This window comes from Bradysia coprophila (genome assembly GCF_014529535.1).
Source record: "Bradysia coprophila strain Holo2 chromosome IV unlocalized genomic scaffold, BU_Bcop_v1 contig_81, whole genome shotgun sequence".
Lineage (NCBI taxonomy): Eukaryota > Metazoa > Arthropoda > Insecta > Diptera > Sciaridae > Bradysia > Bradysia coprophila.
In genome coordinates this window covers 276195-301639 of record NW_023503375.1, presented here as the reverse complement: position 1 = coordinate 301639, position 25445 = coordinate 276195, and the positions used below count along the sequence as shown (strand labels likewise).

At 36.0% G+C, this 25445-nt stretch overlaps 1 protein-coding gene and 1 long non-coding RNA gene across 2 annotated transcripts; one reads left to right on the top strand and one right to left on the bottom strand.

Moving 5' to 3' along the window:
- Positions 1 to 1881: 1881 nt before the first annotated feature.
- Positions 1882 to 20065, bottom strand: LOC119072174. Its single transcript, XR_005086801.1, has 3 exons — positions 19835 to 20065; positions 16477 to 16481; positions 1882 to 1891 (listed from the first exon to the last, which is right to left on the bottom strand). It is a non-coding gene; the product is annotated as an uncharacterized LOC119072174 (long non-coding RNA).
- Positions 15653 to 16977, top strand: LOC119072167 (beta-1,3-glucan-binding protein-like). Its single transcript, XM_037177328.1, has 3 exons — positions 15653 to 15995; positions 16060 to 16279; positions 16363 to 16977. The coding sequence occupies exons 1-3, from the start codon at positions 15658 to 15660 to the stop codon at positions 16918 to 16920; spliced, it is 1116 nt and encodes a 371-aa protein (XP_037033223.1). The 5' UTR covers positions 15653 to 15657; the 3' UTR covers positions 16921 to 16977.
- Positions 20066 to 25445: the final 5380 nt, after the last annotated feature.

The following is a 25445-nucleotide window of genomic DNA, read 5'->3' as shown; positions in this document are numbered from 1 at the left end:
ATTTTTTTTAAACTGAAGTAAAAGATTTGCTTTTAAACTGTTGAAAATAGTTCGAAAGAGAAAAGTAATAAATTGATTAGCGTTTCTCTAAGCTAAACAGCAATAGACTTCATGAAATTGGACTTAGTCATTGGCGGCTAAATTTTAACCTAAAATAAATAAAAAGAAGGCAGCTTGTATCGTGGTACATAGCATGAACACTGAGTTGACGAGTGTCAAATTTGGAGGCTTTGGTGACAAGAGCTACCGCTTAGGATTGTATGTTTTAACTCATACAACGAAAACAAGTCATCTATCTCTACAAAAGAAGCGCAGTGTCGAAGGTGATTTCATCAGCCTCCGAATATTTTCTATGTTCATGCTAGAAGTAGTGATGTGATAGTTGATAGTGTAATTGTATGTGAAAATTTATTGTTCATCAGCTGATCCAGCAGAGATTCCGACATCAAAAATCTATAATCCATATGTGTCAGATGTGTGAATATTTCAATAGATTCCAATTGGAATGTGAAGTTTTTTCTTCAAATTTTGTGTCTAGAGAATCATTCCTGATACGTCCACCTTAAGTCCATTTTTCAGGGTAGCTATCCAACATACTTTTACCTCAAAAGCTCATTATACACATACAGTTACAAATATAATGACTGTAAATAATAATTGCAAATTAGTGTTTTGAACGTTGATACTTGTTGCTCCTCGTACCATATTTCACTTTTTATTTGAAAAAACAAAGCACCCAACAATTCCGTGTTGCACAACTTATTCACGGTTTCATCTACAAAATTCCAGTTATTCTCACAGCATTCTCCACAGCATCGTATCGAAATTTCGCTTTGATAAACGTTCTGTCGAAATTTCTACCTATTTGGTTAATTTACACTTGACAATGGCATCGGAATACCTTGGCGTATACAGCACTTAGCTTTTAGGTGGTACACACAACCGATCTCTATTTAAACGATGGACTAGCTAAATAGCCAAAAGCCAAATCAAATTGATTACGTTACATTATGATTTTGGTTTGGCTTTGTGCATTTTCCTCCGATACAATCTCTTTCCCTCTATCTCTCTCTCTCTCTCTCTCTCTCGCTTTGCATGAATATGTACGATGGGCAAATATGTGAAAGTAGCTTATAGCATAATTTATCCTACAACGTTACCTTCTATGTGGAGGTTACATATTAGATTGTTTTTACCCATATATCCTTAATTTACGGCAGACACACTCGTCGTATAGCCCGAATATCTCGAACAAAGAACCATGGGTATCAACCCCGATAAATTCAGTTTCCAATTAGATATGCAGTCTCATCATCGAGGTGTACACATATAATACAGTTTAAGCGAAACGCAGCGGAAGAGATAGCATAAACACCAGTCAATCGATTCGTAATCAATTTCCCAGTATTTGTCCCAAAATTGTAATTTGTGTGACGGTGAGCTATCATAAATCGAGGGGTGATATATAATGAGTTGAGGGTCGAAGTTTTGTTCTCTAGTGATACGTTTCGAGGTGTAGGTTTAGCGTTTGGGATAGCAGAGTATGAATGGCCAAGTGATTGAATTTACTTGTACTATGTGACAATATGTATTTGATGGACTTTTAATATGGTTTCGTTTATGGCTTTTATGTGTCCGACATGTCCAAAAGGAAATTAAATTAAATTTGTTATTGAAAATCGCTGTACTTGCACCGCATAATGACGGCCATATTGGGTACATATATTAGAGAGTGAATGAGACCGACTGTCGGAAAATATTACCAGTAATTGGTCACAAGTGTGATTCTGTCTTTGTGTGATATTATACTTATGAAAGGCGAACTTTATAAAAAGTAGACAACGTGGAAAATGATCACATTTGTCTTTTATATAGTTTCAGCATCCGATGCCTGATTAACTATTTGTCTACGTGTAAAACATCCTTAATCGTGTAATGTTGTAAGATTCATTTGATAAATCTGAACCTTTCAGAAACAGCAAACGTATCTCGGCATGACTATTAAATCTGTAAGTTCTTTTGTTAAAATAGCTCAAAGTTTGATGTCAAATCTTTTACTTCATTAGTTCATCCATACATTACATATTGCTATATAGATGAAGTCACTACTCAAAGCACATCGCTTATTTTTGTCATCATCATCGACAACAGATGACTTCTCTAAGATAAAATTGGGAAGAGCATTTCTGATATGTCATGCTTTGATTCATTCTTGTCTATGCCTTCCTGTCGATCGCTTTATTTTCCACAGACGAGTGTCGATACAGTTTGTAACCCTGTTACCCTGTTATAGACTTAGAATAAAATTATAGACGATAAGCATAGAGGAACTAGTTATTAAAAACAAGGGATTTAAAGTTGAAAATTCGAGTTATCGTGGAAATTGTGTTGATCCCAGGGAAAATTGAGGTCAGTGGATACACGCGAGTTATGCAATGCATTTTGTTATACTTTGAAGTTATACTGCTCTTTGCCCGAAGACAAAACCCACAGTGAACACGAGACAAGCCGCAACGAGCACATTAACTACAACGAAAATAACGACAAGAATCGTAACGCTAGTTGACGTTAAGCCACATGATGTGACATCTAACCGGATATCAGAGCTGTTTAGGCCTCGAGGAACTGAGTTATGACGGCCACTGACCACTGAGAACGGTGCTCAACAGCTGTTTCCATAACTCACCTCTTCACAGTACATGCTATGATCGCTACGTGAACTGGTGTTCGTGTTAGTGTCATAGATAAATAGGACATTTTAACCAAGCGGTCAATTCACGGAACCACAGGGAAGTAGGATGAAAAATAAGGTATAATTGCCCTCTGAAGGCTGTAAAGGCACAACAACACACAATAAAGCAATCAAAAGAACATGCCCGCAATCGACTCATAAAAGACGCACTGTGATAACACCACTCAAGTCCGAAGTAACTAGCCCACACACGTGAGTCTATTCCTGTTCTTGTTCACAACCATCCAGAAGAAGAAATTCAGTTGCTCCAACCTCCAAATCAGAAAAATCATTTACAAGACGTCCTGCTTACATGACTCTCAAATCAGAAACAAATTTTCTTGCAAAACCATTTTTCAGCCTTCTACACAAATCATCGGATGAAAAAACATCGAACGAACATCATTAGAACAATCACCAAGTTCGACCAATGAACGAAATGCCTGATTGATTGATAATTGTTTTTGAAACCATAATTATCCGTCGTTTAAAATCTATTTATAGAGAATGTACCGACCAGACGCAATCTACAAAGATCAACTTCTCTCAAAACTGCCAGGATTACCAGAATTTTTTGAATAACCAGGCTAGTGAAAAACCAATTGGTTCACAGTTAACAACACGTCGTAGAAACTCAATCTATAGATAGATTCCACTCTCAATCTACAAAGAGCAACTTTCTACTACGAAAACGTAGAACTAGAAGAATAATTCAAAAATTACACTTCAGGTCTATGTTGTTGTCTCGTTTTCGCTTATGTGATAAAACACACTTGTCACTATCAGTCTCGACAAGCCTCGACTACTTCGTAACAAGTGTGTAATATATATTATATGTCTAGATCGGTAATCTCGAGCTTATCCCTCTAGGGAGTTTTTGTTTATCTCGATATATCTGTTCTCGACAGATAAAATATGATATGCACCTATTGCCAGACTGTTATTTTGACGTGTAGGCATTATGACCCACGCCTTCGGCTAGGGCAATAATGTCCTACACATCAAAATACCAATCTTGGCAACAGGTGCATAATATATATTGTCTGTCTAAAACGATAATCTCGAACTTATCTCTCTAGGGAGTTTTTACTTATCTCTTATGGTATGCATCTATTGCCAGACTGTTATTTTGGAGTGTAGGCATTATTGCCCACCCCTTCGGCTCTGGCGAAAATGTCCTACACGTCAAAATAACAATCTTGGCAACAGATACATAATATATATTACATGCTGAGGTTGTCGAAAGAAGTGCACTAATTATGAAAAGTCGAGGGGTAACCGACTCGGGTAAATGACTACACACTCTTAAAGGAATTGCCGGAGTATCCGGTTTCGATAAATAATTGTTATTGATGGAAATACGAGAAATTGATGGAATTATAAGGAATTGACCGGAATGGGCTGGAAATACTAGGGATGAGCGGGTTGAGGTTTTTTCAAAACCCGCCCTAACCCGACCCGGCCTGTTATCCGTTTCTGAAACGCGACACTTTTGAAACCCGACAAATTTTTAACCCGCCCGAACCCGGCCCAACCCGTTAAAGATATATGAAACCCGTCCAAAAACCGGCCCGCCCAGTAAAATCTGTATAGAAAATTCTAGCTGCGCTGACATATTTCAAACTATTGTTAAATAAAGTTAAATCGCTGAACGTATTAACGACTCAGTTTTGGGGTTAGTTTTTCGCCAATTGATCAGTGACAAATTTATGAGTATCATAAACACCAGGATTACACCTAACTTTAATAAATATTCACGCCGTAAGTGCGCCTTCTATTTAAAACATACAGTATAGCGGGTCATTTTAACGCTTAGTGTTTGACATTTATTACAAGACATCAGCGTAACATCGTCCAAACGTCACTTGTAATTATTTACATTTTTAGCGCACTACTGGGATAATAAGGGTATTCCCGAACCGAGTTTAGTTTTTATACTCGAGGCTAAAAAGGCTAAAAAATGAAATTTTAAGAATTTGGCGAATGTGTCCGCCGCCGCCGGTGTGATTCTTGCTTGAATAGAAAAAAAATTTCTCGATATTTGGAAATTCCATACCCTACGAAATATTGTGTTGGTAAATGGAACATGGACGCGATTTTTTTAAAAAATTTCTAGTGTTCACTAAAAATCTCACAAGTTTGTCTGGAATTTTTTTTCCCATAGTAAGCAATACAAACTTAGTAGTCCATAGAGAAAAATGTTCCATTTACCAACACAATATTTTGTAGGGTATGGAATTTCCAAATATCGAGAAAACTTTTTTCCATACAAGCAAGAATCACTTGTCGACTGTCACCGAAAACAAACTGCTACTTTTTAGCGCGGGATCTCAGGACTTCGGTGAGAGGTAATTCACGCCATAGGTCCTCCAAAAATTTAAATTTTGGCAACTGACAGTTGGACAAAATACTGCTGACTTCATGTAACTAATGTCAAAAACTGTGCTTTAAAAAGTCCTGATATGCAATGAATGTACATAGTGTATACTTCCATTGCCGATATGCACTATGTTTTGAAATGGAAGGCGCACTTATGGCGTGAATTAATTTTTCAATCGGACTTATACTAGTGATAAACGTAATTTGATTAATTTTTGTGCTTGAAGACTGAAATTCGACGGATTCGACACGCAAACTACGATTGAAAAATTTAAATTTACTTAACTCGTGATATACTAATACCATTCAGTGACACATCTGTCAGTATCTTACACTTTTAATTTTTTTTTAATCTTTTATACTCTGTATGACAAAGAATTTAACGAACGACAATCGAGTCGACTTAAGAAAAACTCTGTTGAGAGTTCTAAGTGAACTAATATGACTGAACGAATCATTTTTATAGTCATTTTAAATACGTCGGGTTAATTCGGGCTTTGATTTCAAATACCCGGCCCAACCCGAAATTCATTTTTTGAAACCCGACTCAGAGCCAACCCGAACTACTCACAACCCGCCCGCCCAAAACCCGACGGGCCGGGTCGGGTTTGCGGGTTACCCGAATCTTCGGGTCAACCCGCTCATCCCTAGGAAATACGTTAAATTGTGAGGAATTGAAAGTAACTAAGTATACGTATGATGATCGGAAATTCTCCTTTGTTCCGATCATCATACTGAGATGTATTTAGTCTAATTTACTTTCAATTCCCTTACAATGTATTAATGTATTTCCAGTCAATTACTTATAATTCCATCAATTTCACGTATTTCCAGTCAATACCGGTCAATTCCTCATAATTTCATCAATTTCTCGTATTTCCAGTCAATTCCTTTTAACGTCATCAATTCTACGTATTCCCAGTCAATTCCTTATAACTCCATCAATTTCTTGTATTTCCATCAATTACAATTATTTACCAGAGTATCCGGGAAGCTGCAACATAGCTGTTCCAAATTTTAGTTTCGCCGAAAGCGTTTCAAAATAATTTGTTCATTACAAAACGCTCCTTTAACTTTGACTTTAGTCTCTATTTGACAACTATATTTATAAAAAGTATGTCGCAATGGAATTGAATAATAACTTGGAATCACGGCAGAGTAAAATAAACCAGGCAGGAACATTGTATGATAATGAACTCAAATGAACACTGACATAAATTGAAAAATTTTATTCGCAAAAAATATAGCCTGCCTGCCTGGTTAACTTTATTCTGTTGTGGTGGAATTATTTCGAAAATTCGTGGAATTGTAGAGATTAATTGGAATTATAGGAATTGAATGGCGAATCTGGCAAGTATAGGTGTTAATCCGGTGATTGAAGTAATACAAGGAATTGAAAGCAATTAAAAGGAATTAGCAATTGATTTGCCACCATTTCGGCCTGTCGGTTACCTCTCGTGAAAATCACAATTTTCGCTTGGAAAAATCTTCTACTTCTTTTGTTTTAACGTACATTTGACTATATAAGATTGTATTATCCAGAACCCATAGCTTAAAGTTGTCATCGCGCGAGCAACGTTTTTGTTCAATGTTTTAAAAGGCGCAATATGACATTTGTGACGTTTTACGTAAATATCATTCCTCAACTTTCTCCACCAGAATTTTATTATTTGCGAAACTATACGCAAAAGAACACAGCATAAAAACTTGCACCACAGCCTTCAATTTATGTATCACCTTTTCCGTAAAAAAAGAGTTTTTTTCTGGTGTAATAATATTTTTTCCTTGAATTTTCCCTTTAGATGACGTCTCTAGCTGAATCGGATGAATTTATAGTTATTTGAAATATAAAAAAAGCCATGCATAACAAATAAGAAGGAAGTATACTTGTATCGAACAGGAAGCAGTATGTGCTTTTGAAGCTTTCTATCATATGCCATCGGAAAAATTATTCATTTATACCGAAAGGTTTAAGTTGAATCAGTTGAATCACGAAAGTAAATGGTTGTGGAATAGATGTAGGTAGTAGAGTCTAACGCAAACATAAAAGATGTAGACGGGTACACAGTTTCTCTGTTAAACGTACTCTCAATCTTTTGTATAACTAAGGCGAATGTGTAATAGTTCATATAAACGGAACGGTCGTGCACTACGATGAAGTATGTCACCATTTCGAGTCGAAATTTTCGATACAAGTTCAACAGATATATAGATACATTGCACTTCGTATCTATAGAAGATTCAAAACACCGTCGTCACATACATATACGGCTTATGGAAGTTTGTACATCGTATGAGACACGAAAAGCCAAAACTATGCAAGTTCCAAAAATTGTGTCGAATAATTGGTTCAAACTGATCAGAAAAGTCTCACTATTATCGACAGAGCATCTATTCATCGGTGGCACTATTCTACGAACCTATCGTTATTTCCCCCACTTTCTAGAATATTGCTAAATGAACTAAAAACTGAAAAATCTCTGTCAATAGCGGGAACATTTGGATTGTAAGTGAACTAGACTGTGAGTGCGCTTCAAAATTTGCATTTTGGAACAAATGAATTGAAAAATAAACATCAAGGCACTCTGATATGAGAATATCGCGACCTACCGATGTACGACGCTGCGTTTGATTTGGGTCTGACACTTTTAATTTTGAATGTTCAGTGCACTTACATCGTCAGCTTCTAAAATTTGGTCATATTGTCCCACTTATAATCCGAGTGTTTTGATGATCTAATAATAAAGGTGTCACAGACCCAATTGAATTGTCTGTCGAGCCACCCCATTGTCATATTTTTCCTAGACCGCTGAGCCATAAAATAACTGAAATAAAAGACGACGAGGCTTAAATGACAATAAATCTGTTTTTTAAACAAAATTAAATTACCGCGGCAGAACACAATCCTATTACATTTTAGCAAAGAGACGGATGGTCTCCAAACCAAAAAAAAAGAAAATGGAAAAAATGCGAGTATGAGTCTCTATTAGTAGGCATCATGAAGCTGTTTAGCGCTACATAAAGACAAATTGCAAAAATACAACCATTTTACGTGTATGATCCATGGAAAGTCTAGACACTTTATATTTTCCATTGGCCGTAAATAATTTCCATCACACCCCCAGCGAACAAAATAAAATCAATCAAAGTTCACGCACTGCTATCGGTGGGTCCTATACTATATAATATATACGACGACGGGTGTGAGTGGGACGATGTCGCATTTATTTCTTATAATGCCGCCTATTTGTATACGTCTACTTAGGAGCCGATGAACGTCTGAGACAACATCATTTGTTTATTTATCGAAATTTTATTGTCATTGAAGTCGACAAAAATGGGAAATATTTTTCTTTAAACTTTTATCCATAATAAAAAGTTAATATTATGGCTACCGGCATGGCATGTGTATATGGTAAAATATTGTATTGTACAGGAAAGATCCGCGGTGTGTGCTCCACATAAATTTGGATATTTCAACTCAATCTTGTTTGTATTGTTTGGATATATCACGAAGCCTGTCACTTTTCAACAATGTATTACATACAGTGTAAACCATTTGAGGATGAGCGAAAAGCAAGGATTATTTATGGGACAGTTAAATTGAAAATGTTTTCCAGACTAACGTGCTCTGTCGCAAAATTTATTGAATTATTACGTTTTTTTTACTCTCGTCATCCTCTCCAGAGAAATATTGTATGGTTGGTTGTACTGAATAAAATACAAAAAAAAGAGTCGGTATTGTAATGCTGAATTTCCTATTCAAATATGCAAAATATGTGTGTTTCTAGGTGGAGGTAGAGTAAAGGCGAAGATCTCTAATGTGTATTATATAGAAATTGTTGTACGTAATATGGAAAATGTAGAAAAATCAGATGAAAAAAAAATTATTTTCCTTTTAAACTTTTTGAAATATGCGTTCGGAATACTCAAGGACAATAAAAATGCTTGAATTTTTCAGTTTACGGAAAAGTTACATTATTCGCCGAGAAAAACTGTTAAAATGCACAAGAAACTTTTATTGGATAGTTTCGTACAATTGAAATCGCAACGCAGAGAGATATCTGCAATAGTCTTCCTCCCGGACACAAAGAGAATATTGAATTTGATTTCCATTTCGGTAGAAGAAAGAACGTGCGGCAAATTTTCTGTGCCAAAAACAGTTTTATAGTTTTTTCTTTACTTCTACGTTTTGGTCGGGGTCTTTATATTATTGAAATGAAATAAGAGGTGGATATGATGGGTGGATTGACATTTTCTTTCGAATCTGGAAATTGGGATAATGTGCCAATCGGAAATTTGTCTAGGTGCAGGCGGTAGTCAGACTGAGAATGTAATATTTGATTTGTTCGTGATGATTTAAGATGAAAAACAGTTAAGAATTGAAGAATATCAGAATCAAAATGCACTTGATGACCCAAATTCCATATTTTGATCATTTTTGATGTACTTGGACATTTTTTTACACACAGTAAGTCGAACTACCAAATCCCTCAACTTTGACTTTTCTTATACAGAACAAAGAACCACAAACGTAAACAGTAACTTCAGCGATCTTGCTTCTAATTACTTGTATTAGTTTATTTTCAAAATAAATTCAACAATTTATAAATTATAAATAAAAAATTTCACCAAGATTCTTTGATGGAGGAAGAGTTCCAAGAATCGAGGCAACGTTTCCTCGTTGAATTGCAACAGAAATTCGTTGAATCAAATAACTTGTTGCTCGACGTTCGTTAGTGACCTGTTTGATTTTGCTTCCGATTTGTTTCAATAATTGAAAACCCACTTTACCAATGACTCCTGATGTTTCTGAGGGGTAGGGTAATCTCGCACACCACACAAATTCATGGTGTGCGAGATTCACATCTAAGTGGTGAATCTCGCACAGTCATGACTTGTCGTTACATGTCGTAAAAGGACGCATACTATGATCGCGTGTGCGAGATTCCCCGACACCGTTTCTGATGCAATTGGGACGAAAATAAATTGATCCATTAAGTGCCTGTAGTGGTCAAATTTCTTGTCTTCCGCTTGTTTGGCTGCAAAGCCACGATCACGTGACGTTCTATCGACATAGGATTTTGCGTAAACGTAAACGTAAACGTAAACCATGTCTTGTTAAAATTGGAAGTTTCAAGTCCAAAATAAAACCAATTTCCTACTTCTCTACATTAGCTCTAAGTGAATGTGGGTGGAATTTGCGAAAGCTTCGAACAACTTGAAAACAAACCATCGGCGATAAAATCGCAGGAAGTGGACAAATATCCCAAACATAACACCTCGGATGTAACAGTTACGAGTTCGAAAACCTATGGGTAGTTTTTCGTCCTGAATGTAAATCGCCAATAAAATAGTTTCCAGGACGTCAGGATCCGGAGCTATCCTAATTTTAAGTTAAATTGGAAATGCCTTGGTGCGAGCGAGATGCAATGATGTCACATAGGTTTATCTCGCTCACACTAACGCATTTCCCATTTAACTTAAAATTGGGATATCTCCGGATCCCGACGTCCCAGAAACTATTTTATTGGTTATTTACAATCAGGACGAGAAACTGCCCGTAGGGTTTCGAACTCGTAACTGCTACGTACGAGGTATGCACCATATGTGACGTAGTGATCCGTATTTTTAACACCTACCTCTGTGAACCTCTGCAGAAATATACTACCGAGTACTAATTTTCACTAGGTATATGGTGTACTGTACCGCCATACGACTTTATTGTACAAATTAAATCTAAACGGAAGATTCGATTTGACATAATCAATTATCGAACGGTGCTAGGTGCAAACAAAATGCAAAATAGAACTGTCAAGGTGAATTAATTTTCCACTATTTGTCATAGAATTGGTCATATGGTGAATCTAGACACTGATGTGACTATTTTCTGTAAAATTTATTTACATTTTGCAAAACATTAAAGACCAAACCTTTTATTGGTAAAATTTATGTTTGAAATTTAAGCTTTATAAAAACATTATAGCTTTGTTATGACCACACAAATTTATACATTCATAATAATGCGAAACAAAATTTTCAAACAATGTGGGTTATTATACTAATTGCAAAAGTGGTTGCTATACTGTAATCATGAAACCAATAAAAATTGGTATAAAATTAAGGTTTTAGTTTACGTAATACGTACAGTTAATGTTGGATAATAATTAAACTACCAATTAATCATTTTAAACGGTCAAAACCTATAATGTACTTTGCAAATATTTATGGACCCATATCATGCCGAAAAAAATGCCACCACATTCCCACATATTTTATTTTATGCATTGACAAAAGCCATGGATACAGCACGGATACAGCAAATGGCAGCATTATTGACTAGTAACAGAAAGACGCAATAGGTCGAATTTAGATTTCAGAGAAAAGGTCAAACCAATTATTTAAATTCTGTGCAATTAATTCGAGAAAAATCTGGTCAAAAATCTCCTCATTAAAATTTTGTTTATTCATTTGAAAAATTCTCTAAAGCAACACAACATAATAAGTAATTTTTAGTGTACAACGTTTATAATACGTACCCATAATTCCTAGGAAAGTGCATAATCTATCTTTATAAAACGTACAAACGAAGTTCTGGACCACATGCGTTTACTACTTCGGGTTAACGGCGTTGTAGCTTTTAATCTTCTAACCCAGAAACCATAAATCATCGAAAATTGTCAATATGTTGCATGACGAAGGAAATCTATTGTCACAGGGCGGGAAACATAACTTATTTAACCCCTTCTGGTGTTGAGCTCAGCGACACCATTGAGTCTGTACAAAAGAGGTTTGTTTTGTATGCTCTAAGGCACTCGGTAAGGAGAAATCGGAACTATGAGCTTCCCCCGTATGACGAGCGTCGGAGGGTTTTGGGTCTTGAGCGGCTGTCCACTAGGAGAAGGAACGCGCGTGTGTTTTTCTTGTATGATGTGCTGAAGGCCAGAGTGAACTAGCCGAAGTTGACTACGATATTTGATTCGTATCGTCATATGCCTGACCACCCTTACGGTTTGCGTCACTTTAATGTTTTTCGTCCTCCTCGACAAAGAACGCTTTATGGCTATCATGAGCCGATTGCTGAGGCATGTAGAGAATTTGAAAGATTTATAGACGTTTTTAGAAGCAGTGATTCTCGTGAGATTTTTCGTTCCAGGGTGAAGTCCTCCTCACGATGAAGGATCGTTACTGGCTATTCTCGTCGTTGCAGCAACTCATGACACACAATTCATTCGTACTACAAGCATAAGGTGGATTGCAATTTTGACGGGTCGACTGGGTTGCTTCCACTTCCGGTTTGCTTCTCCGTGCTACATCAAAGTTAATCGATGTTGGCACCGTAATGATTTTATCAGTCTGATTGCTTGGTTTTGTAAATTCTGTAATCTTTTGATAAATAAAATGTTTCAAATCAAATCAAATCAAAAATTTGCAAGTTAATGATTGAATCTGGATCTGGAATTGAAAGTGATTGCTTCCTTTTACAAGGTGTTTGTAGAGTATAGTGTCGCTTACTTTTACAAAGTGTTTTTAGAAGACAATCATGCTGCCTTTTACAAAGTATTTGAAGAAGAGAGTGACTCTAAATCTACAAAAAGTTTGTAGAAGATGGTGATTATGTCAAAACATAATACGAAGCATCAACGGTTACATTTTAATTATTTATGTCAATGCTAGCTTTGAGCTAGGGTTGAGGAACAGTGAGGTGCCATTTAGAGCTCTATCTAAGAAAGTATTGTTATTGCATCAATGACATGTGTTTAACATTAATGAAGTACAAGACTTTTTATCAATTTGTTGGAAATAATTTTAGATCAGCAGAAGTAACAGATAAGTTCGAGTTTTATGCCATAATCATATAACGATCTTCCGTCTCTAAAAAGTTAAAACCATTTCATCAACTTTCCATTCCTAAGACCGTATTTCGTTTTGGATTTCAACAATCTTATAGTGACTTTACAAAACTTTAATTCTTTGATTCGATTATTCGCACAGATTTTCGAAGAAAATTTGGGGCATATAAAGAACCAGAGGTATATATATATCGTAGACTGCCTGCAAAGCATAATCAAATTAATTCAAACGAAGCCTTCACCTGCTTTTCATCAGCATCATCATCAAAAGGTGACCTATTGATTTAAATTCGTCAGGAAATGATCGTAGAAAATTTAACTTTTTGTTTTCAATGAAAAGAAGACTTTCGTAAGTTTGTAGAATAGTCTAAAGAAAATTAAGTATTAAGTCCATTTACGAACTATAAGCGAACTCTTTTATGTATTATTTATTCCAAAGAAAATTCTTATATGGCACAATCATAAGACATAAAAATAAAATCCAAACCTTAGCACAAAAAAAAAATTCATAAGAGCAGAAGAAGATGAACGAACTGCTTTTATTATCTATTTTGATTTCGTCTATTAAAGTAAAATATTTTTATCTTACGAGCTTACGAACGTATACACACGACACACGCACAAATGACTCTTACTTTGTTCGAAAGCATTTTCAAAGCGCCATTTTGATAGAGATGTATACTTATACACATCAGAATTTATTATAAAGGTCTATTATACCATCGCGTACATTACGATATTTTTGAGAGATAAATAGAAGTGATATTAAGTATACAAATACATAAAAATATCTATGAAAAAGGAAAATCATCATAAAGAAATCGGGGAAAGTAGGTAATTTAATTTATAAGAAAATGATTGATTCCCTTCATCCATCAATAACAAAAGCTTTTTATTGTGAAGCTTTTATAATATATTATATAGACGTGTATAATTCCACTGTTCGCCGCATTCATTTAAATTGAGAATTAGAACGTTTCTCTTAGAGTTTATTTTCGTTACTACCTCGTCTACAACCCAACCATTTCATGGTGGATGCAAACACGTGTGTTAAAGTTCTATTTAGTATCAAATGCTCTCTACATTCATTAACACAGAAAAACGATACCGAGCGCAGCGAGTGGAAAAACAATTGTTCAGCGCTTTTGTTGAATCGGAAAGCTTGTTACACCTATTGCAGTTTAAAACATTATTTAATCGTGTCAAAAACGGCCTTCCCATCGCTTTTCTAAGGGACATTATATTGGCCAAGTACAATAAATCGGAAGTATCGGACATTGATTTGATCGACTGAAATTATAATTTACCATCCATTTATTCAATTTCACCGAAAATAAAATCAAATTTACCGACAGAAGTAGATCGACAAAAAATGAAAAATTACCGACCAATAAAACGAAAGATCGACTAAAATAGTAAAACTTCCGGTCAGAAATCTTTTTCATCGACCGTTTAGTGTGTTTGATCGACCGGATACGTTGCCAAATTGTAACGCTAAAAACCCTCTGAATTTGTTTTCAGTTTTGCTATCGTGAAGTTTTCAAAGTAGCCATCCCTCTGATCCGAATATCCATTTTGAATGGCAACTTTCCAAAATAAAATCGTCAACAACTTGTTCAACTTAGCGATTTTATGCTGTCTTGTGAAGGGTATTGACATAGCAACTGAAGATGGTCAGACCACGCTGGCCAGTCAGTACCTGAGGTCGAAACAGCAATTCTGTCTCAAAATTCACTTAACGTGAACCGTGGGAGGGAAGAGAATCGATTTCTCTGTTTGTTTTCGTCATTTTTCTTGTGTTCATTTAGGCATTTCAGGTGGGGGTATTTTTAGTAATCCCAAACGTCCTGGTTAAGGACGCAACGTTTTATCTACACGCGATCTTCAATCAACAATAAAGACGAAATCAATTTTGTTTTATTATCTCAGCTGTTGCCCAAAATTAAAGTTTCAAAAGGAGTTTTTGATGATTTATTCGTAGTTGTCCTCGTCCCCGAGCGTTATGTATGTATCCTCAGCCCGTTGCCAAATTGTAATGCTAAAAAACCCTCTGAATTTGTTTTCAGTTCCGCTATGCAAACCCTGAGATATTTACCACTAATGTAACCTACAGCCGAAACAGCATTCCTTTGATGCTTCTCATATCATTTTATTATTCAATTCACTATGTGAACTTTGAATTGGGTTCTGACTTATGATTTTCGTTTTTTCTGTCTTTGTGAGGCTGCCTTCCCACGTTTGAGTTTCTGAATATTGCGTTTCGCTGAAAATTTGGTCCGTTGTATATTAACAACACTAAAACGATCCTGTAGACATGTCGTCCAGTCCCCCAGTCCAGTCCAGGTGAAAGACATGTGTATAATTCAACAGATAATGCGAATGACGTGGTGCTTCTTTGATGTAAAAGTTCCTTGCATCCAGTAATTTGGCCTCGTTTTCCAAGAAAAAGGTAACATTATCGCGTTATGCTTTCATCGGAACGGATATTTTTAAATTGATGCACAGACAACCGGATCCGCGTTGTTTGCCCCTTGCTTTATAATAATACACTTAGTTATCGCCATGATATTCCATTTTTTATCATTTACGCCAAGATATTTTCGAAACAATGAAATCTTCATCGATAATTAAAAGTTCGTGTGTATAATAACTCGCTCCAATCGAAAAATTTCTGCAGTGTTGGACAACAACGAAATGAAAAGACTAATCTTTGTGGTGCTTTGTATTGCACTTTCGTCGACAAATGCTTGCAATCCGACACCAACTACAGTAGTGGGCACACATGCACCTTCCACTTTCTGTTCGGGTGATTTGATATTCCAGGAAACTTTTGACACTTTCGATGTGAATAAATGGCAGCATGGCGTAACAATGTCTGGACTGGGAAACTATCAGTTCAATTGGATTGTAAATGATCGAAATAACTCGTACGTCAATAATGGAAACCTTCACATCAGACCTACTTTGACTGATGACAAGTTTGGTGAGAATTTCGTTACATCGGGGACTGTCGAAATTCCAGAATCGGAATGGTAAGCTTTATAGATTTATCCGACAAAGGATGAATATCTTAACCGTTTTTTTTGTAAAATTCAGTACGGATGCTAATAATTGGGGATGCAAGAAAACTGGAACACCAAGCAATCCAATTCCACCCATCAGAAGCGCCCGAATCAACACTTTCAACTCGTTCGGATTTAAATACGGAACATTAGAAATCAGAGCTAAAGGCCCTACTGGTGACTGGATTGGTTCCTCATTATGGCTCCTTCCAATTGAAAAAATTTACGGTGGTTGGCCGGCATCAGGAGAAATAGTCAGTTCTTAAGATTTTCCCTTCATCATCCAAAGTCAGTCATAAATTGTTCCATTATTCGTCATTCTTATTTCCGTCAATAGGATTTAATGGAAATGAAAGGAAATACTGACTATTGGGATCCAGCTAAGGACAATAAGCATGTTGGAGTTGAACACATGGGCTCAACATTACACTTTGGTCCGTCATCGGTTCACGATGGCTGGGCTAGTGCAACTTATTCGAAAAATCAACATCCCGGTTTCGACGATGACTTCCATGTTTATAAGCTCGTATGGACAAAAGAATTTTTCCAATTCTACGTTGATGGCATTCATTTGGGAAGCGTTACACCAGGACCAGGTGGATTTTGGGCAAGAGGAGGATTCGGATGGACTGGACTACCTAATCCGTGGGCCAATGCAACTATAATGGCTCCTTTCGACAATGAGTTCGGTATAATTTTGAGCCTTGGTGTTGGAGGGAACGCAGTTTTCCGTGATAGTTATGTTAATGGAAATGGTGCCAAGCCATGGGTTAACAATTCCGGAAGATCGATGGCTGATTTCTGGATAGGAAAATCGCAATGGCTGCCGAGATGGAGAATGGATACCGATCACAGTCATTTGCAAGTTGATTACGTTCGTGTGTGGGCTTTGTAAATCAAAAAGTAGGTTAATGTAGCACAGCTTGACTATAGTAAATACAATTTTAATGTGCACAGAAACAAAGCGAATTCAATTCAATATCCCGAATATTATGAGTGCATGTAAGAACAATCTCTTCATAATTGGCAGTACTCTCAGAAACATCGATCATTTGTCAATCTCGATCATGTGACGGAAACTTTTTCTTTTTAGGATAGTTATCTAATCATTTACTTCGTTTTATTCTAGCAGTTTTAACAGACAGATAACCATTTCAAAAAGCAATTTTTGTTGTGTCAATAACCGATGACGTCATCATTAACGTCATCAGTTCAATTTAATATAGTTTGTCCAATAGATTCTATTAAGCCACATAACAATAAATGTTGTCTAAGTCACTTAAAAGTTCGTCTATACCTTACAACTATGAAAAATTAGGAATTATCAAATTTTTGTTTTATGTAGGATCTGATATTTCTTGTCCCACACTGTCAGCTGTTAACAGCTGTTATTGAATAACATTTTTTAATTTTTTTTCCAGTCGAAATTTTTGTCTCACACGTATAACGACCAGTTTAATGGGATAAAAATCCCAAAAAACTATTCATATCAATAAAAGTAAATTTTATTTTTTGGTTCATTTTTTATTCATTCGTTCACTTAAAATTCAAATTCTGAAGCGCACTTACGTGTAAGGATTCATGGATTTCTTCGTTAAAAAGGGATTTTCTCAATTACTTTATTTTCATGCTACATTTTTTCTGAATATACTATATCCATTTTCCCTGTTGCAATCTTCCGCCCAATCTTTAACAAACATGATGAACAACCTCCTCACAAATTTATTTCGAGTGTCATTTTTTATTAAAGCAAAAAAAAAAAATTCAGCAACAAAAAAGGCGAAGAAAAAAAACTTGAAAAGAAAATGAAAACAATACCAGAAAATGTTCATTTCGCATATCTCGACTTTCCAAGAACATAAACAAAGTCAAAGAACATATTATCCTTTTTTCGAAAAGATACACATCGCAACATCATAAACCAAAGCCGAAAAAAAAAAATTTAAACTTTTTCGCGTCTTATCATAAAATGACTTCAAGCATTTAAACTTCCATTGCCTTTTCAAATTAATGCTTCTAGTTGAATTTATACATTAATATCCATCCTTCTATCCGCATACATCCGAAACTCACAGCATAACATTTTAAAACGTTTTACATTAAGATAGTATTTCAAAAAAAAATCTCTCTTGCTTTATGTATGCCATCGAGTATACGATGCAAATTTTTTTTTCTTAAAGGAGACTGCCTTTTATTTGACGATAAGGAAAACAATGTGAAAAGAAAGAAATCCATGTCATGTTTGCGATTAAAATGAAGAACGAAACACGGTGGGGCTGAACGAACTTTAAATAAACATGTCGACTTCCACCTCGGTTCTTTTCATAGCTGAGTTAGGGGAGGCGTGTACTATCCAACGGCACATGTTGCGGGTGCAACCGCTAAGCCGTTTCTGAGAACTAGGAATATCGTCGCCTGGCTCCGCGGAAGTAGCTGGACCAGTGTTTGAAACTGGAATCGGTAGAGGGACAAATTCTAAGAACAACCATGTAAAAATTATTGCTTTCGGTCATTTGGTCGCAGAGCAATAGAAGCTGAAAGTCGAAAATTTTTCCTCTTCAAGGGGTGATGCCACCTCGACAAAGTTCTCGATCAAGCACTTTATTAGCGTTTCTAGACAAGGTTAATGTGCTCTTTCGAATGACAATAAAATTTTTTTGAAAGTGGTCTCTTTTGGTACATTTTCAGAAAAGTCACTTTTTTCTCGGTGAACTTTGGCTACTCCCATACCTTGCCGGTTAAAATATTTCAACACGACATACCTTGTAGTAGTTAGCCTGAAGTCTAAGCTTTCCAATGATACCAAATATGCCATGTATGATTCTCAGCAAGAACTGTTTATGATAAAGATTTTGCATCGAGGTCGGGCTACTAGCAAATTTAGGGTCATTGAAAACGAAATTTACAAATATTACAAATTAATGTCTTTGAGTTATGTCTCATCGACTTACGTGAGTTATCCATTGTTTAATATCTGCTTATTTTACCATAATAAACATAAAAATAGAAATTTAGAAAAATAGAAAAAGTGACTTTTCTGAAAATGTACCAAAAGAGACCACTTTCAAAAAATTTTTATTGCCATTCGAAAGAGCACATTAACCTTGTCTAGAAACGCTAATAAAGTGCTTGATCGAGAACTTCGTCGAGGTGGCATCACGCCTTGAAGAGGTGGAATTTTCGACTTTCAGCTTCTATTGCTCTGCGACCAAATGACCGAGAGCAATAATTTTTACATGGTTGTTCTTAGAATTTGTCCCTCTACCGATTCTAGTTTCAAACACTGGTCCAGCTACTTCCACGGAGCCAGGCGACGATATTCCTAGTTCTCAGAAACGGCTCAGCGGTTGCACCCGCAACATGTGCCGTTGGATAGTACACGTCTCCCCTAACTCAGCTATGAAAAGAACCGAGATGGAAGTCGACATGTTTATTTAAAGTTCGTTCAGCCCCACCGTGGAAAGTTCAATGTGCGTTGTGAAGGGAAAGTTTGTGGGATATGATTAATCACTACAACAAGTGCGTTATAGCTTAAACGAAAGTGTAAATAGAAGGTAAAATAGCAGTTTATCGACAGCTCATTGTTTGGTGCATTGATTGAGAAGCATACCAGTATACAATTAGTCAGCTGTAAAATTTGACCATAAATTGATGTAGCAGATTTCAGCATCAGATGGTCAGGTATTACTCCGCAATCGTTTGGATGTGAGAGATCCAACAATGCTATATGTGGCAGATATAGCAGCAAAGCGAAAAACAAGTTTTAAACAGGTGACGAAAAGTGTGTTTGCCGATGCAACCAACGTGACCATGTCACTCTAGTTTGTGCCGTGCTAACATACACATTGTCCTGGCAAGACATAGGTGTACTGATGAGGCGTGATACGCCGAAATCAGCATCGTTTATCCTTGTATTCGTCTATTCTTAATGTAAACGGTAATACGTTTCATTTTTTACCTTGAAATACAAATTTTTCAACATTGGTCGGAACAGCTTAGTAATTTAATATTACCAGACCAGCAATACAACAATTAGAAATTAATTGGCATGCTTTGATATGTATGCTTAAACAGGTGTACCAGTACCATTATTACATGTACAGTGCAATCTTAATCTGTTATGGACAGCGAGAACAAAACTAAGCAATGAGTTCTGACCATTCTGGTCTTTTATAGTAAAATATTTGTTAGAACAAATGAAGTAAAAGATTTTTGTTTGAGGCAGAAGTAACAGGTTCGATTAAGATATTGGTGAAGTGCTTGTCTTATGTGTCAAGTAAGTTTGTAATTTTGTTTACAAATTTTGGTTAACATCAACACTCTAATAACATTCGAGTTGTTTACTTGGGCACTTTCAGTTTTGAAAATAATGGGACATGAATACTGAATAGTCACAAATTACACTGTACGAGGGGAAACAACAACGGGAAATCCTGTCCCAACATTCGCATTCGAATGCCATTCGCCCATATTATCCACTCATTCGCACATATTTACCGTTCATTCGCTCATATTTTCTTGCATTCGCTCTAATTTCCCTTCATTCAACTACATTTTTCCGGTCATTTGCTCATAATTGGCGCTTGTTCCACCCATTCGCTCATATTTCCCTTCATTCGCTCCAATGGTGAATGCAGCCTGTCACACCATTCGCTTTTGTTGTTACCCCTCGACACTGTAGCTATTTTCTAATGAAAACTTAAGGTAAGCTCATTCATGTGAAGAATGCAATTTAAAAGTGTTAAGACATGCTCCAATCATCACGTCAGCATCTTGCTTTCAGAGAAAAACAAATATGAAAAACAAAAATTAAAATTAATTGATGTAACTTAAACCAAACTTCGGATGCAATTTTCCTATCCCGATTTGTGTTTTCGATATATTTTAAGACAAAGTTTAAAATAAATAAATTTAGCTACAACGTACCTACACCAACTTTCGACATGGTGAAAATTCTGAAAACAAGAGACATAAAGTCTGTTTACACAAGTCTATTTACAGCAATCGAAATTTACACGTATTTAATGCAATCATTGGAATGATATGGTACGGAATGAGTTAATTTTATAATAATTTACAGTAACAAGTTTCTATTTTAATTTGTATTTGAAATGATGGAAAAGGTAAAGTAAATTTACTGCAATAACGCATCCATGCTGCTTCCCAGTATAGTAGAGCGGTAAGAACTCGTGATCTAACTTGTTGTTTATTCGCTTTGATCTGAGTCTTGGAATTATATTGTGAGAGGTGGGGGTCTGCATTTTCAATGAATGTTCTGCTATTTTATCTGACTAGAATGATAAGTTAACATTTATCCCTTGAAACAAATATTTCGGATAGTTGTGTATGATCTACTATTCCCCATTATAGGCAACACCCGATCTGTTCTAAAGGCTTGCACGCTACATCTCACAAATTGCCGTTGTATGCCAGGGAAACTCAATCTTCCGCTGACGGAGAGATTTTTGAGATTTGTAAGCTTTTGAAATGAGCGGAAAATGAAAAGCTTCGGAACAAATCCGGCTGAATTAATTTCATACAACCATCTCATTGCATAACAGAAACGGAAGGTGTTATCTGAAATGTGACAATGGGTTATAAAAATTGAAGTAAAAGATTTTGCATCAAATCATTAAAGATACTTTTCTTAAATGAAGTAGTAGATCTTGCCATTCCTGAAAGCTTCTTAACAATGATAGTTAACTAAAGCACGAAACACACTACACTCCGTTTACTCACCGTATGCGCTATAACAATGGAAATAGAGAACCAGTCATTGTTATTTTGAATACGGCGAAAGAAGGTGTAACTGGAATCGGCCTATTTTTCCACAATAACGATGAAAATCTTCTAATCCAGTAGCCACGGAAGTGCCGTTGTCTATGAAAGGTGCACGGGATGTCTTGGGTGATTTGGAAAGTAAATTGAATCCAAGTTGAATCCAAGCCTTGGTACCCTGAAAAATAAAAGTTCGGGTGCCAAGCTGAAATCCCGTCAGTTTTATGGAAAATCATCCAAGACATCCCGTGCACCTTTAATGGACACGGGCACTTCCGTGGCTGCTGCATTATTCATTCCTCGGATAATAATATTTTTCTTAGAGTTGATGTTTATTCGAAATAAGCCGCAACTGGTTCCAAGTTTTGTATACAGTTCCTTCAACAATACATTGGAAGTACATTTACAACGAAATTGGATTACTTACAAGATCCTTTCTAGGAACCATTTTTGTTGGGAAGAGAGTCAGAAAGAACTACAAAAAGAACAACAATGACATAAATAAAAATACGGTTTTGTGTTGTCAATGTATATAATGCATCATTCCGGTAGCTGCATCTCTAATAGAAGTTGGAACTGAATATTTTTTATCGAGAAAAAAGCATCTCTTTGTAGTATATGAGTTCTCTGCATGTATCAAAACATTCAGAGCTATGTACTGAACTTCGGCGTCTGTATACCAGGGAAAAAAAACGAAAATGCTAGACTGTGTAGATGTAACACATTCCGGGGAGGTTCATATGTCAAAGACGAGAGAATGTAATTTATAGTTTGTATGCACATGAAAATCTCACCGAAAAAAGTTGTTTATTTTCTCTTTGCCGAGGATGCGTTCTGATACACACAAAAACAACCTTTCAACATTAACGGTTCCAGCAGTTGTGTAATTGTAAAGACGCTCATGTTTTATTTATGCTTGCAACTTGAGAACTTGAAAGAACATGTTGCCTAAATTAAGTAATGACTTCATTTACAAGACAAGCACTTTACAACTTTTGCCTTTGAGTCTCGAATCTTAGAAAATCGCAGTGCAAAACAAATTCCACTTCTGTACATTAGTCTAAATGAACCCGTTGCAATATGTGAGAGTACACCTGATTCAAACAATTTAGATCAATTTCAGAAAATAAATCCAGAAAGGAATTACGAGATGCTCCGAATTCAGGTTGTGTACGAAAATTGTTGAACAGAAAGTCGAACAGAGACGAAAGTGATTTTATCGCCGTCTTTGTATTAAACTTCACCATTCAACCATAGGTTTTGTCTGAAGAGTTGATTTTAGTTCGTGCAGATAACAGAATAATTGTCATTACAATAGAAGCACAATGCAGTCTCTTTACACCATTTTATGATCGAGTGGATTCATTTTATATACAAATTTAACCATTATGGTGTGAAATAAGAAAATTTAAACACCACAAGAAGACCTCCCTCCCTCTCTCTCTCGCACTCTCTTCTCTGGTGTGTCTTTTAAAAACTTAAACAACTTGAAAAGTTCTGACCGAAGTACATGTAACGTTCCATGCATATATACACCATACAGAAAAATGTATTCTATAGCTGAACAGATTTCAATACATCCGGCGTTGAAGGAAGTGAAATATTTCTACACTAAACGAATATGCACACACAAGCTTATGGAATATGGTAAATGGAAATCTTTCTTTAGTGGGCGATGATGTAATTTGAATCGTTGAATTTGATAAAAAGATTTTTCATTCGAAATTTTCCGATCTGTTGTGCTGGTCATCTTTGCAGAAGGAAATGTGGTTTTACAATTTTTCCACAATAACGAAGAAGATTTATTGCTTTTGATCCTATGCTACATTTGTAGTAAATGCTCAAGTGAAGAAAGCTTTTCTAAACACTTCAGACATCTTTCGCATGAATTTCATTTCGATTTTACGTTGAGAATTTGCATTATGAACCGCATCGGTCAACGGGGTTGGTTATGAGGGCAGAGTGGTGACGCATTTGTTGGGCTAAATGATCGACTCTCGTTGGCCAATGAGCGTTGTATTTTCAACAGATTAACACAAATCTCATTTTACAAGCGATGGCCTCTGGATAGTTTTATCTTATGTAGAAAAACATATTTAAAAACAAATGAAGCGCGCGACTTTTTATAACAGAAAAAAAAACCAGGGGTCGTGGATGGCAGCTAGGTCCAATTCTTCTAGATCTAGGACGTGCAGGTGCATACCATAGTTTATGCCATTTAGACTACGGTTGTGGGATTCATTCCTTTTACATCCTACATACTTCCCACATTCAATTGAACCAACGAATTCAATTTCATTTTTGATTTTGTCGATTGGCACCATTGACATACAAGTGGTTAGTTCTCATTATCTGCTTGTGGTGGCACCATATACTTTGCGTGTCCAAGCAGTTAAAGAAGTACTAGGTAGCGTCAATCAAAATTCTGAAAGAACAGTTTAGATCACATCTGATTTGATCGCAAAGGCAGTAAGCAATTTAGAAGGTTTTTTTTGTGGATTATATGTATTTTACATGCTACATGCGTCGAAAACGGTACTTTTCATGTTTCACGCACTAATTTCGACTTCCAAAGCATGCAAAAACCACTCGGGATAAAAAGATGAAATGTCTCGTTTTCGCGTGTTTATTGACCTCGGCTACGCCTCGGATCAACAAAATTCACACGAAAACTCTACTTTTCATCCCAAGAAATGTAAAATACAAATGCTTTTCTGATCTTTCAAACGTGAGAAGCAAGTTCGTGTGAAATGGGAGAAATGTAAAACGCTAATGAAATACATGTATAGAATGAATGGAATGAATTGGATGAAAAAAACCAACAAAAGCGGTAAAAACGTATGTTGATTGTTGAGTTTAAATTGGACAAAATAGCAAAATTCTAATCATAAGATGTTGTGCAACAAAATGACGATCGGCTGTACCTCCACCGTTTTTGATATCCGCCTTCTTAATACATGACATATGCAAGATTCTTTTCATAACATTTGTGCCACCGAGAATTGAAATACGACGGATTTCAATATCGATAACTAGATTGAAATGTCCAAAATTACAACACCCGTTTTCATGGCTTATTACAACACTCAAACCAGTGTTGAAATGAAATTCGTATGAGTTATTACAGCATTCGTTTAAAAAAAATGCAAAGCAACGTGATCGATCAAATTCGAAGAGTGATTGTTTACAATGAAAATTCTGAATTTTTGTGCGTTTGTCTATTTCAATTCTCGGTTGGCACAAAGCATGATGTGTTACACGTATTGTAATGAGATTTTTTCAGCACACGACCCAATTTTCCTTACTCGCTCCGCTCGGAAAACTTGGGTCTAGTGCTGAAAAAATCAACATTACAATACTTGTAACACAACATACTATTTCATTGTTCATTTGTCAACAGATTGCGAAGTGACATTTCAGTTATTTTTAAGCTTTTCGTGATATCGCAAAAACTGCAGGTTATTTCATTATCTTTGGGAACACTGGTTCTCCAATTCAAATAAGTGATAGATCGTTGGATTCATCTTTGAATTCTAGAGAAGTCACATCTTAAATTTCGATTTTTCGATTAATTTTGTTTGTTTTCGGTGCAAAGTGTTCAAAAGTGAAGGCTCGTGAACAGTTTTTCAGCAATAACTCTAG

Excerpts from the sequence above, each read along its gene's own strand:
- LOC119072167 (XM_037177328.1), top strand. The coding sequence starts at position 15,658 with ATGAAAAGACTAATCTTTGTGGTGCTTTGTATTGCACTTTCGTCGACA. Across the intron at positions 15,996-16,059 it reads GAAATTCCAGAATCGGAATG|TACGGATGCTAATAATTGGG; the intron begins GTAAGCTTTATA and ends TGTAAAATTCAG. Across the intron at positions 16,280-16,362 it reads GGCCGGCATCAGGAGAAATA|GATTTAATGGAAATGAAAGG; the intron begins GTCAGTTCTTAA and ends TTCCGTCAATAG.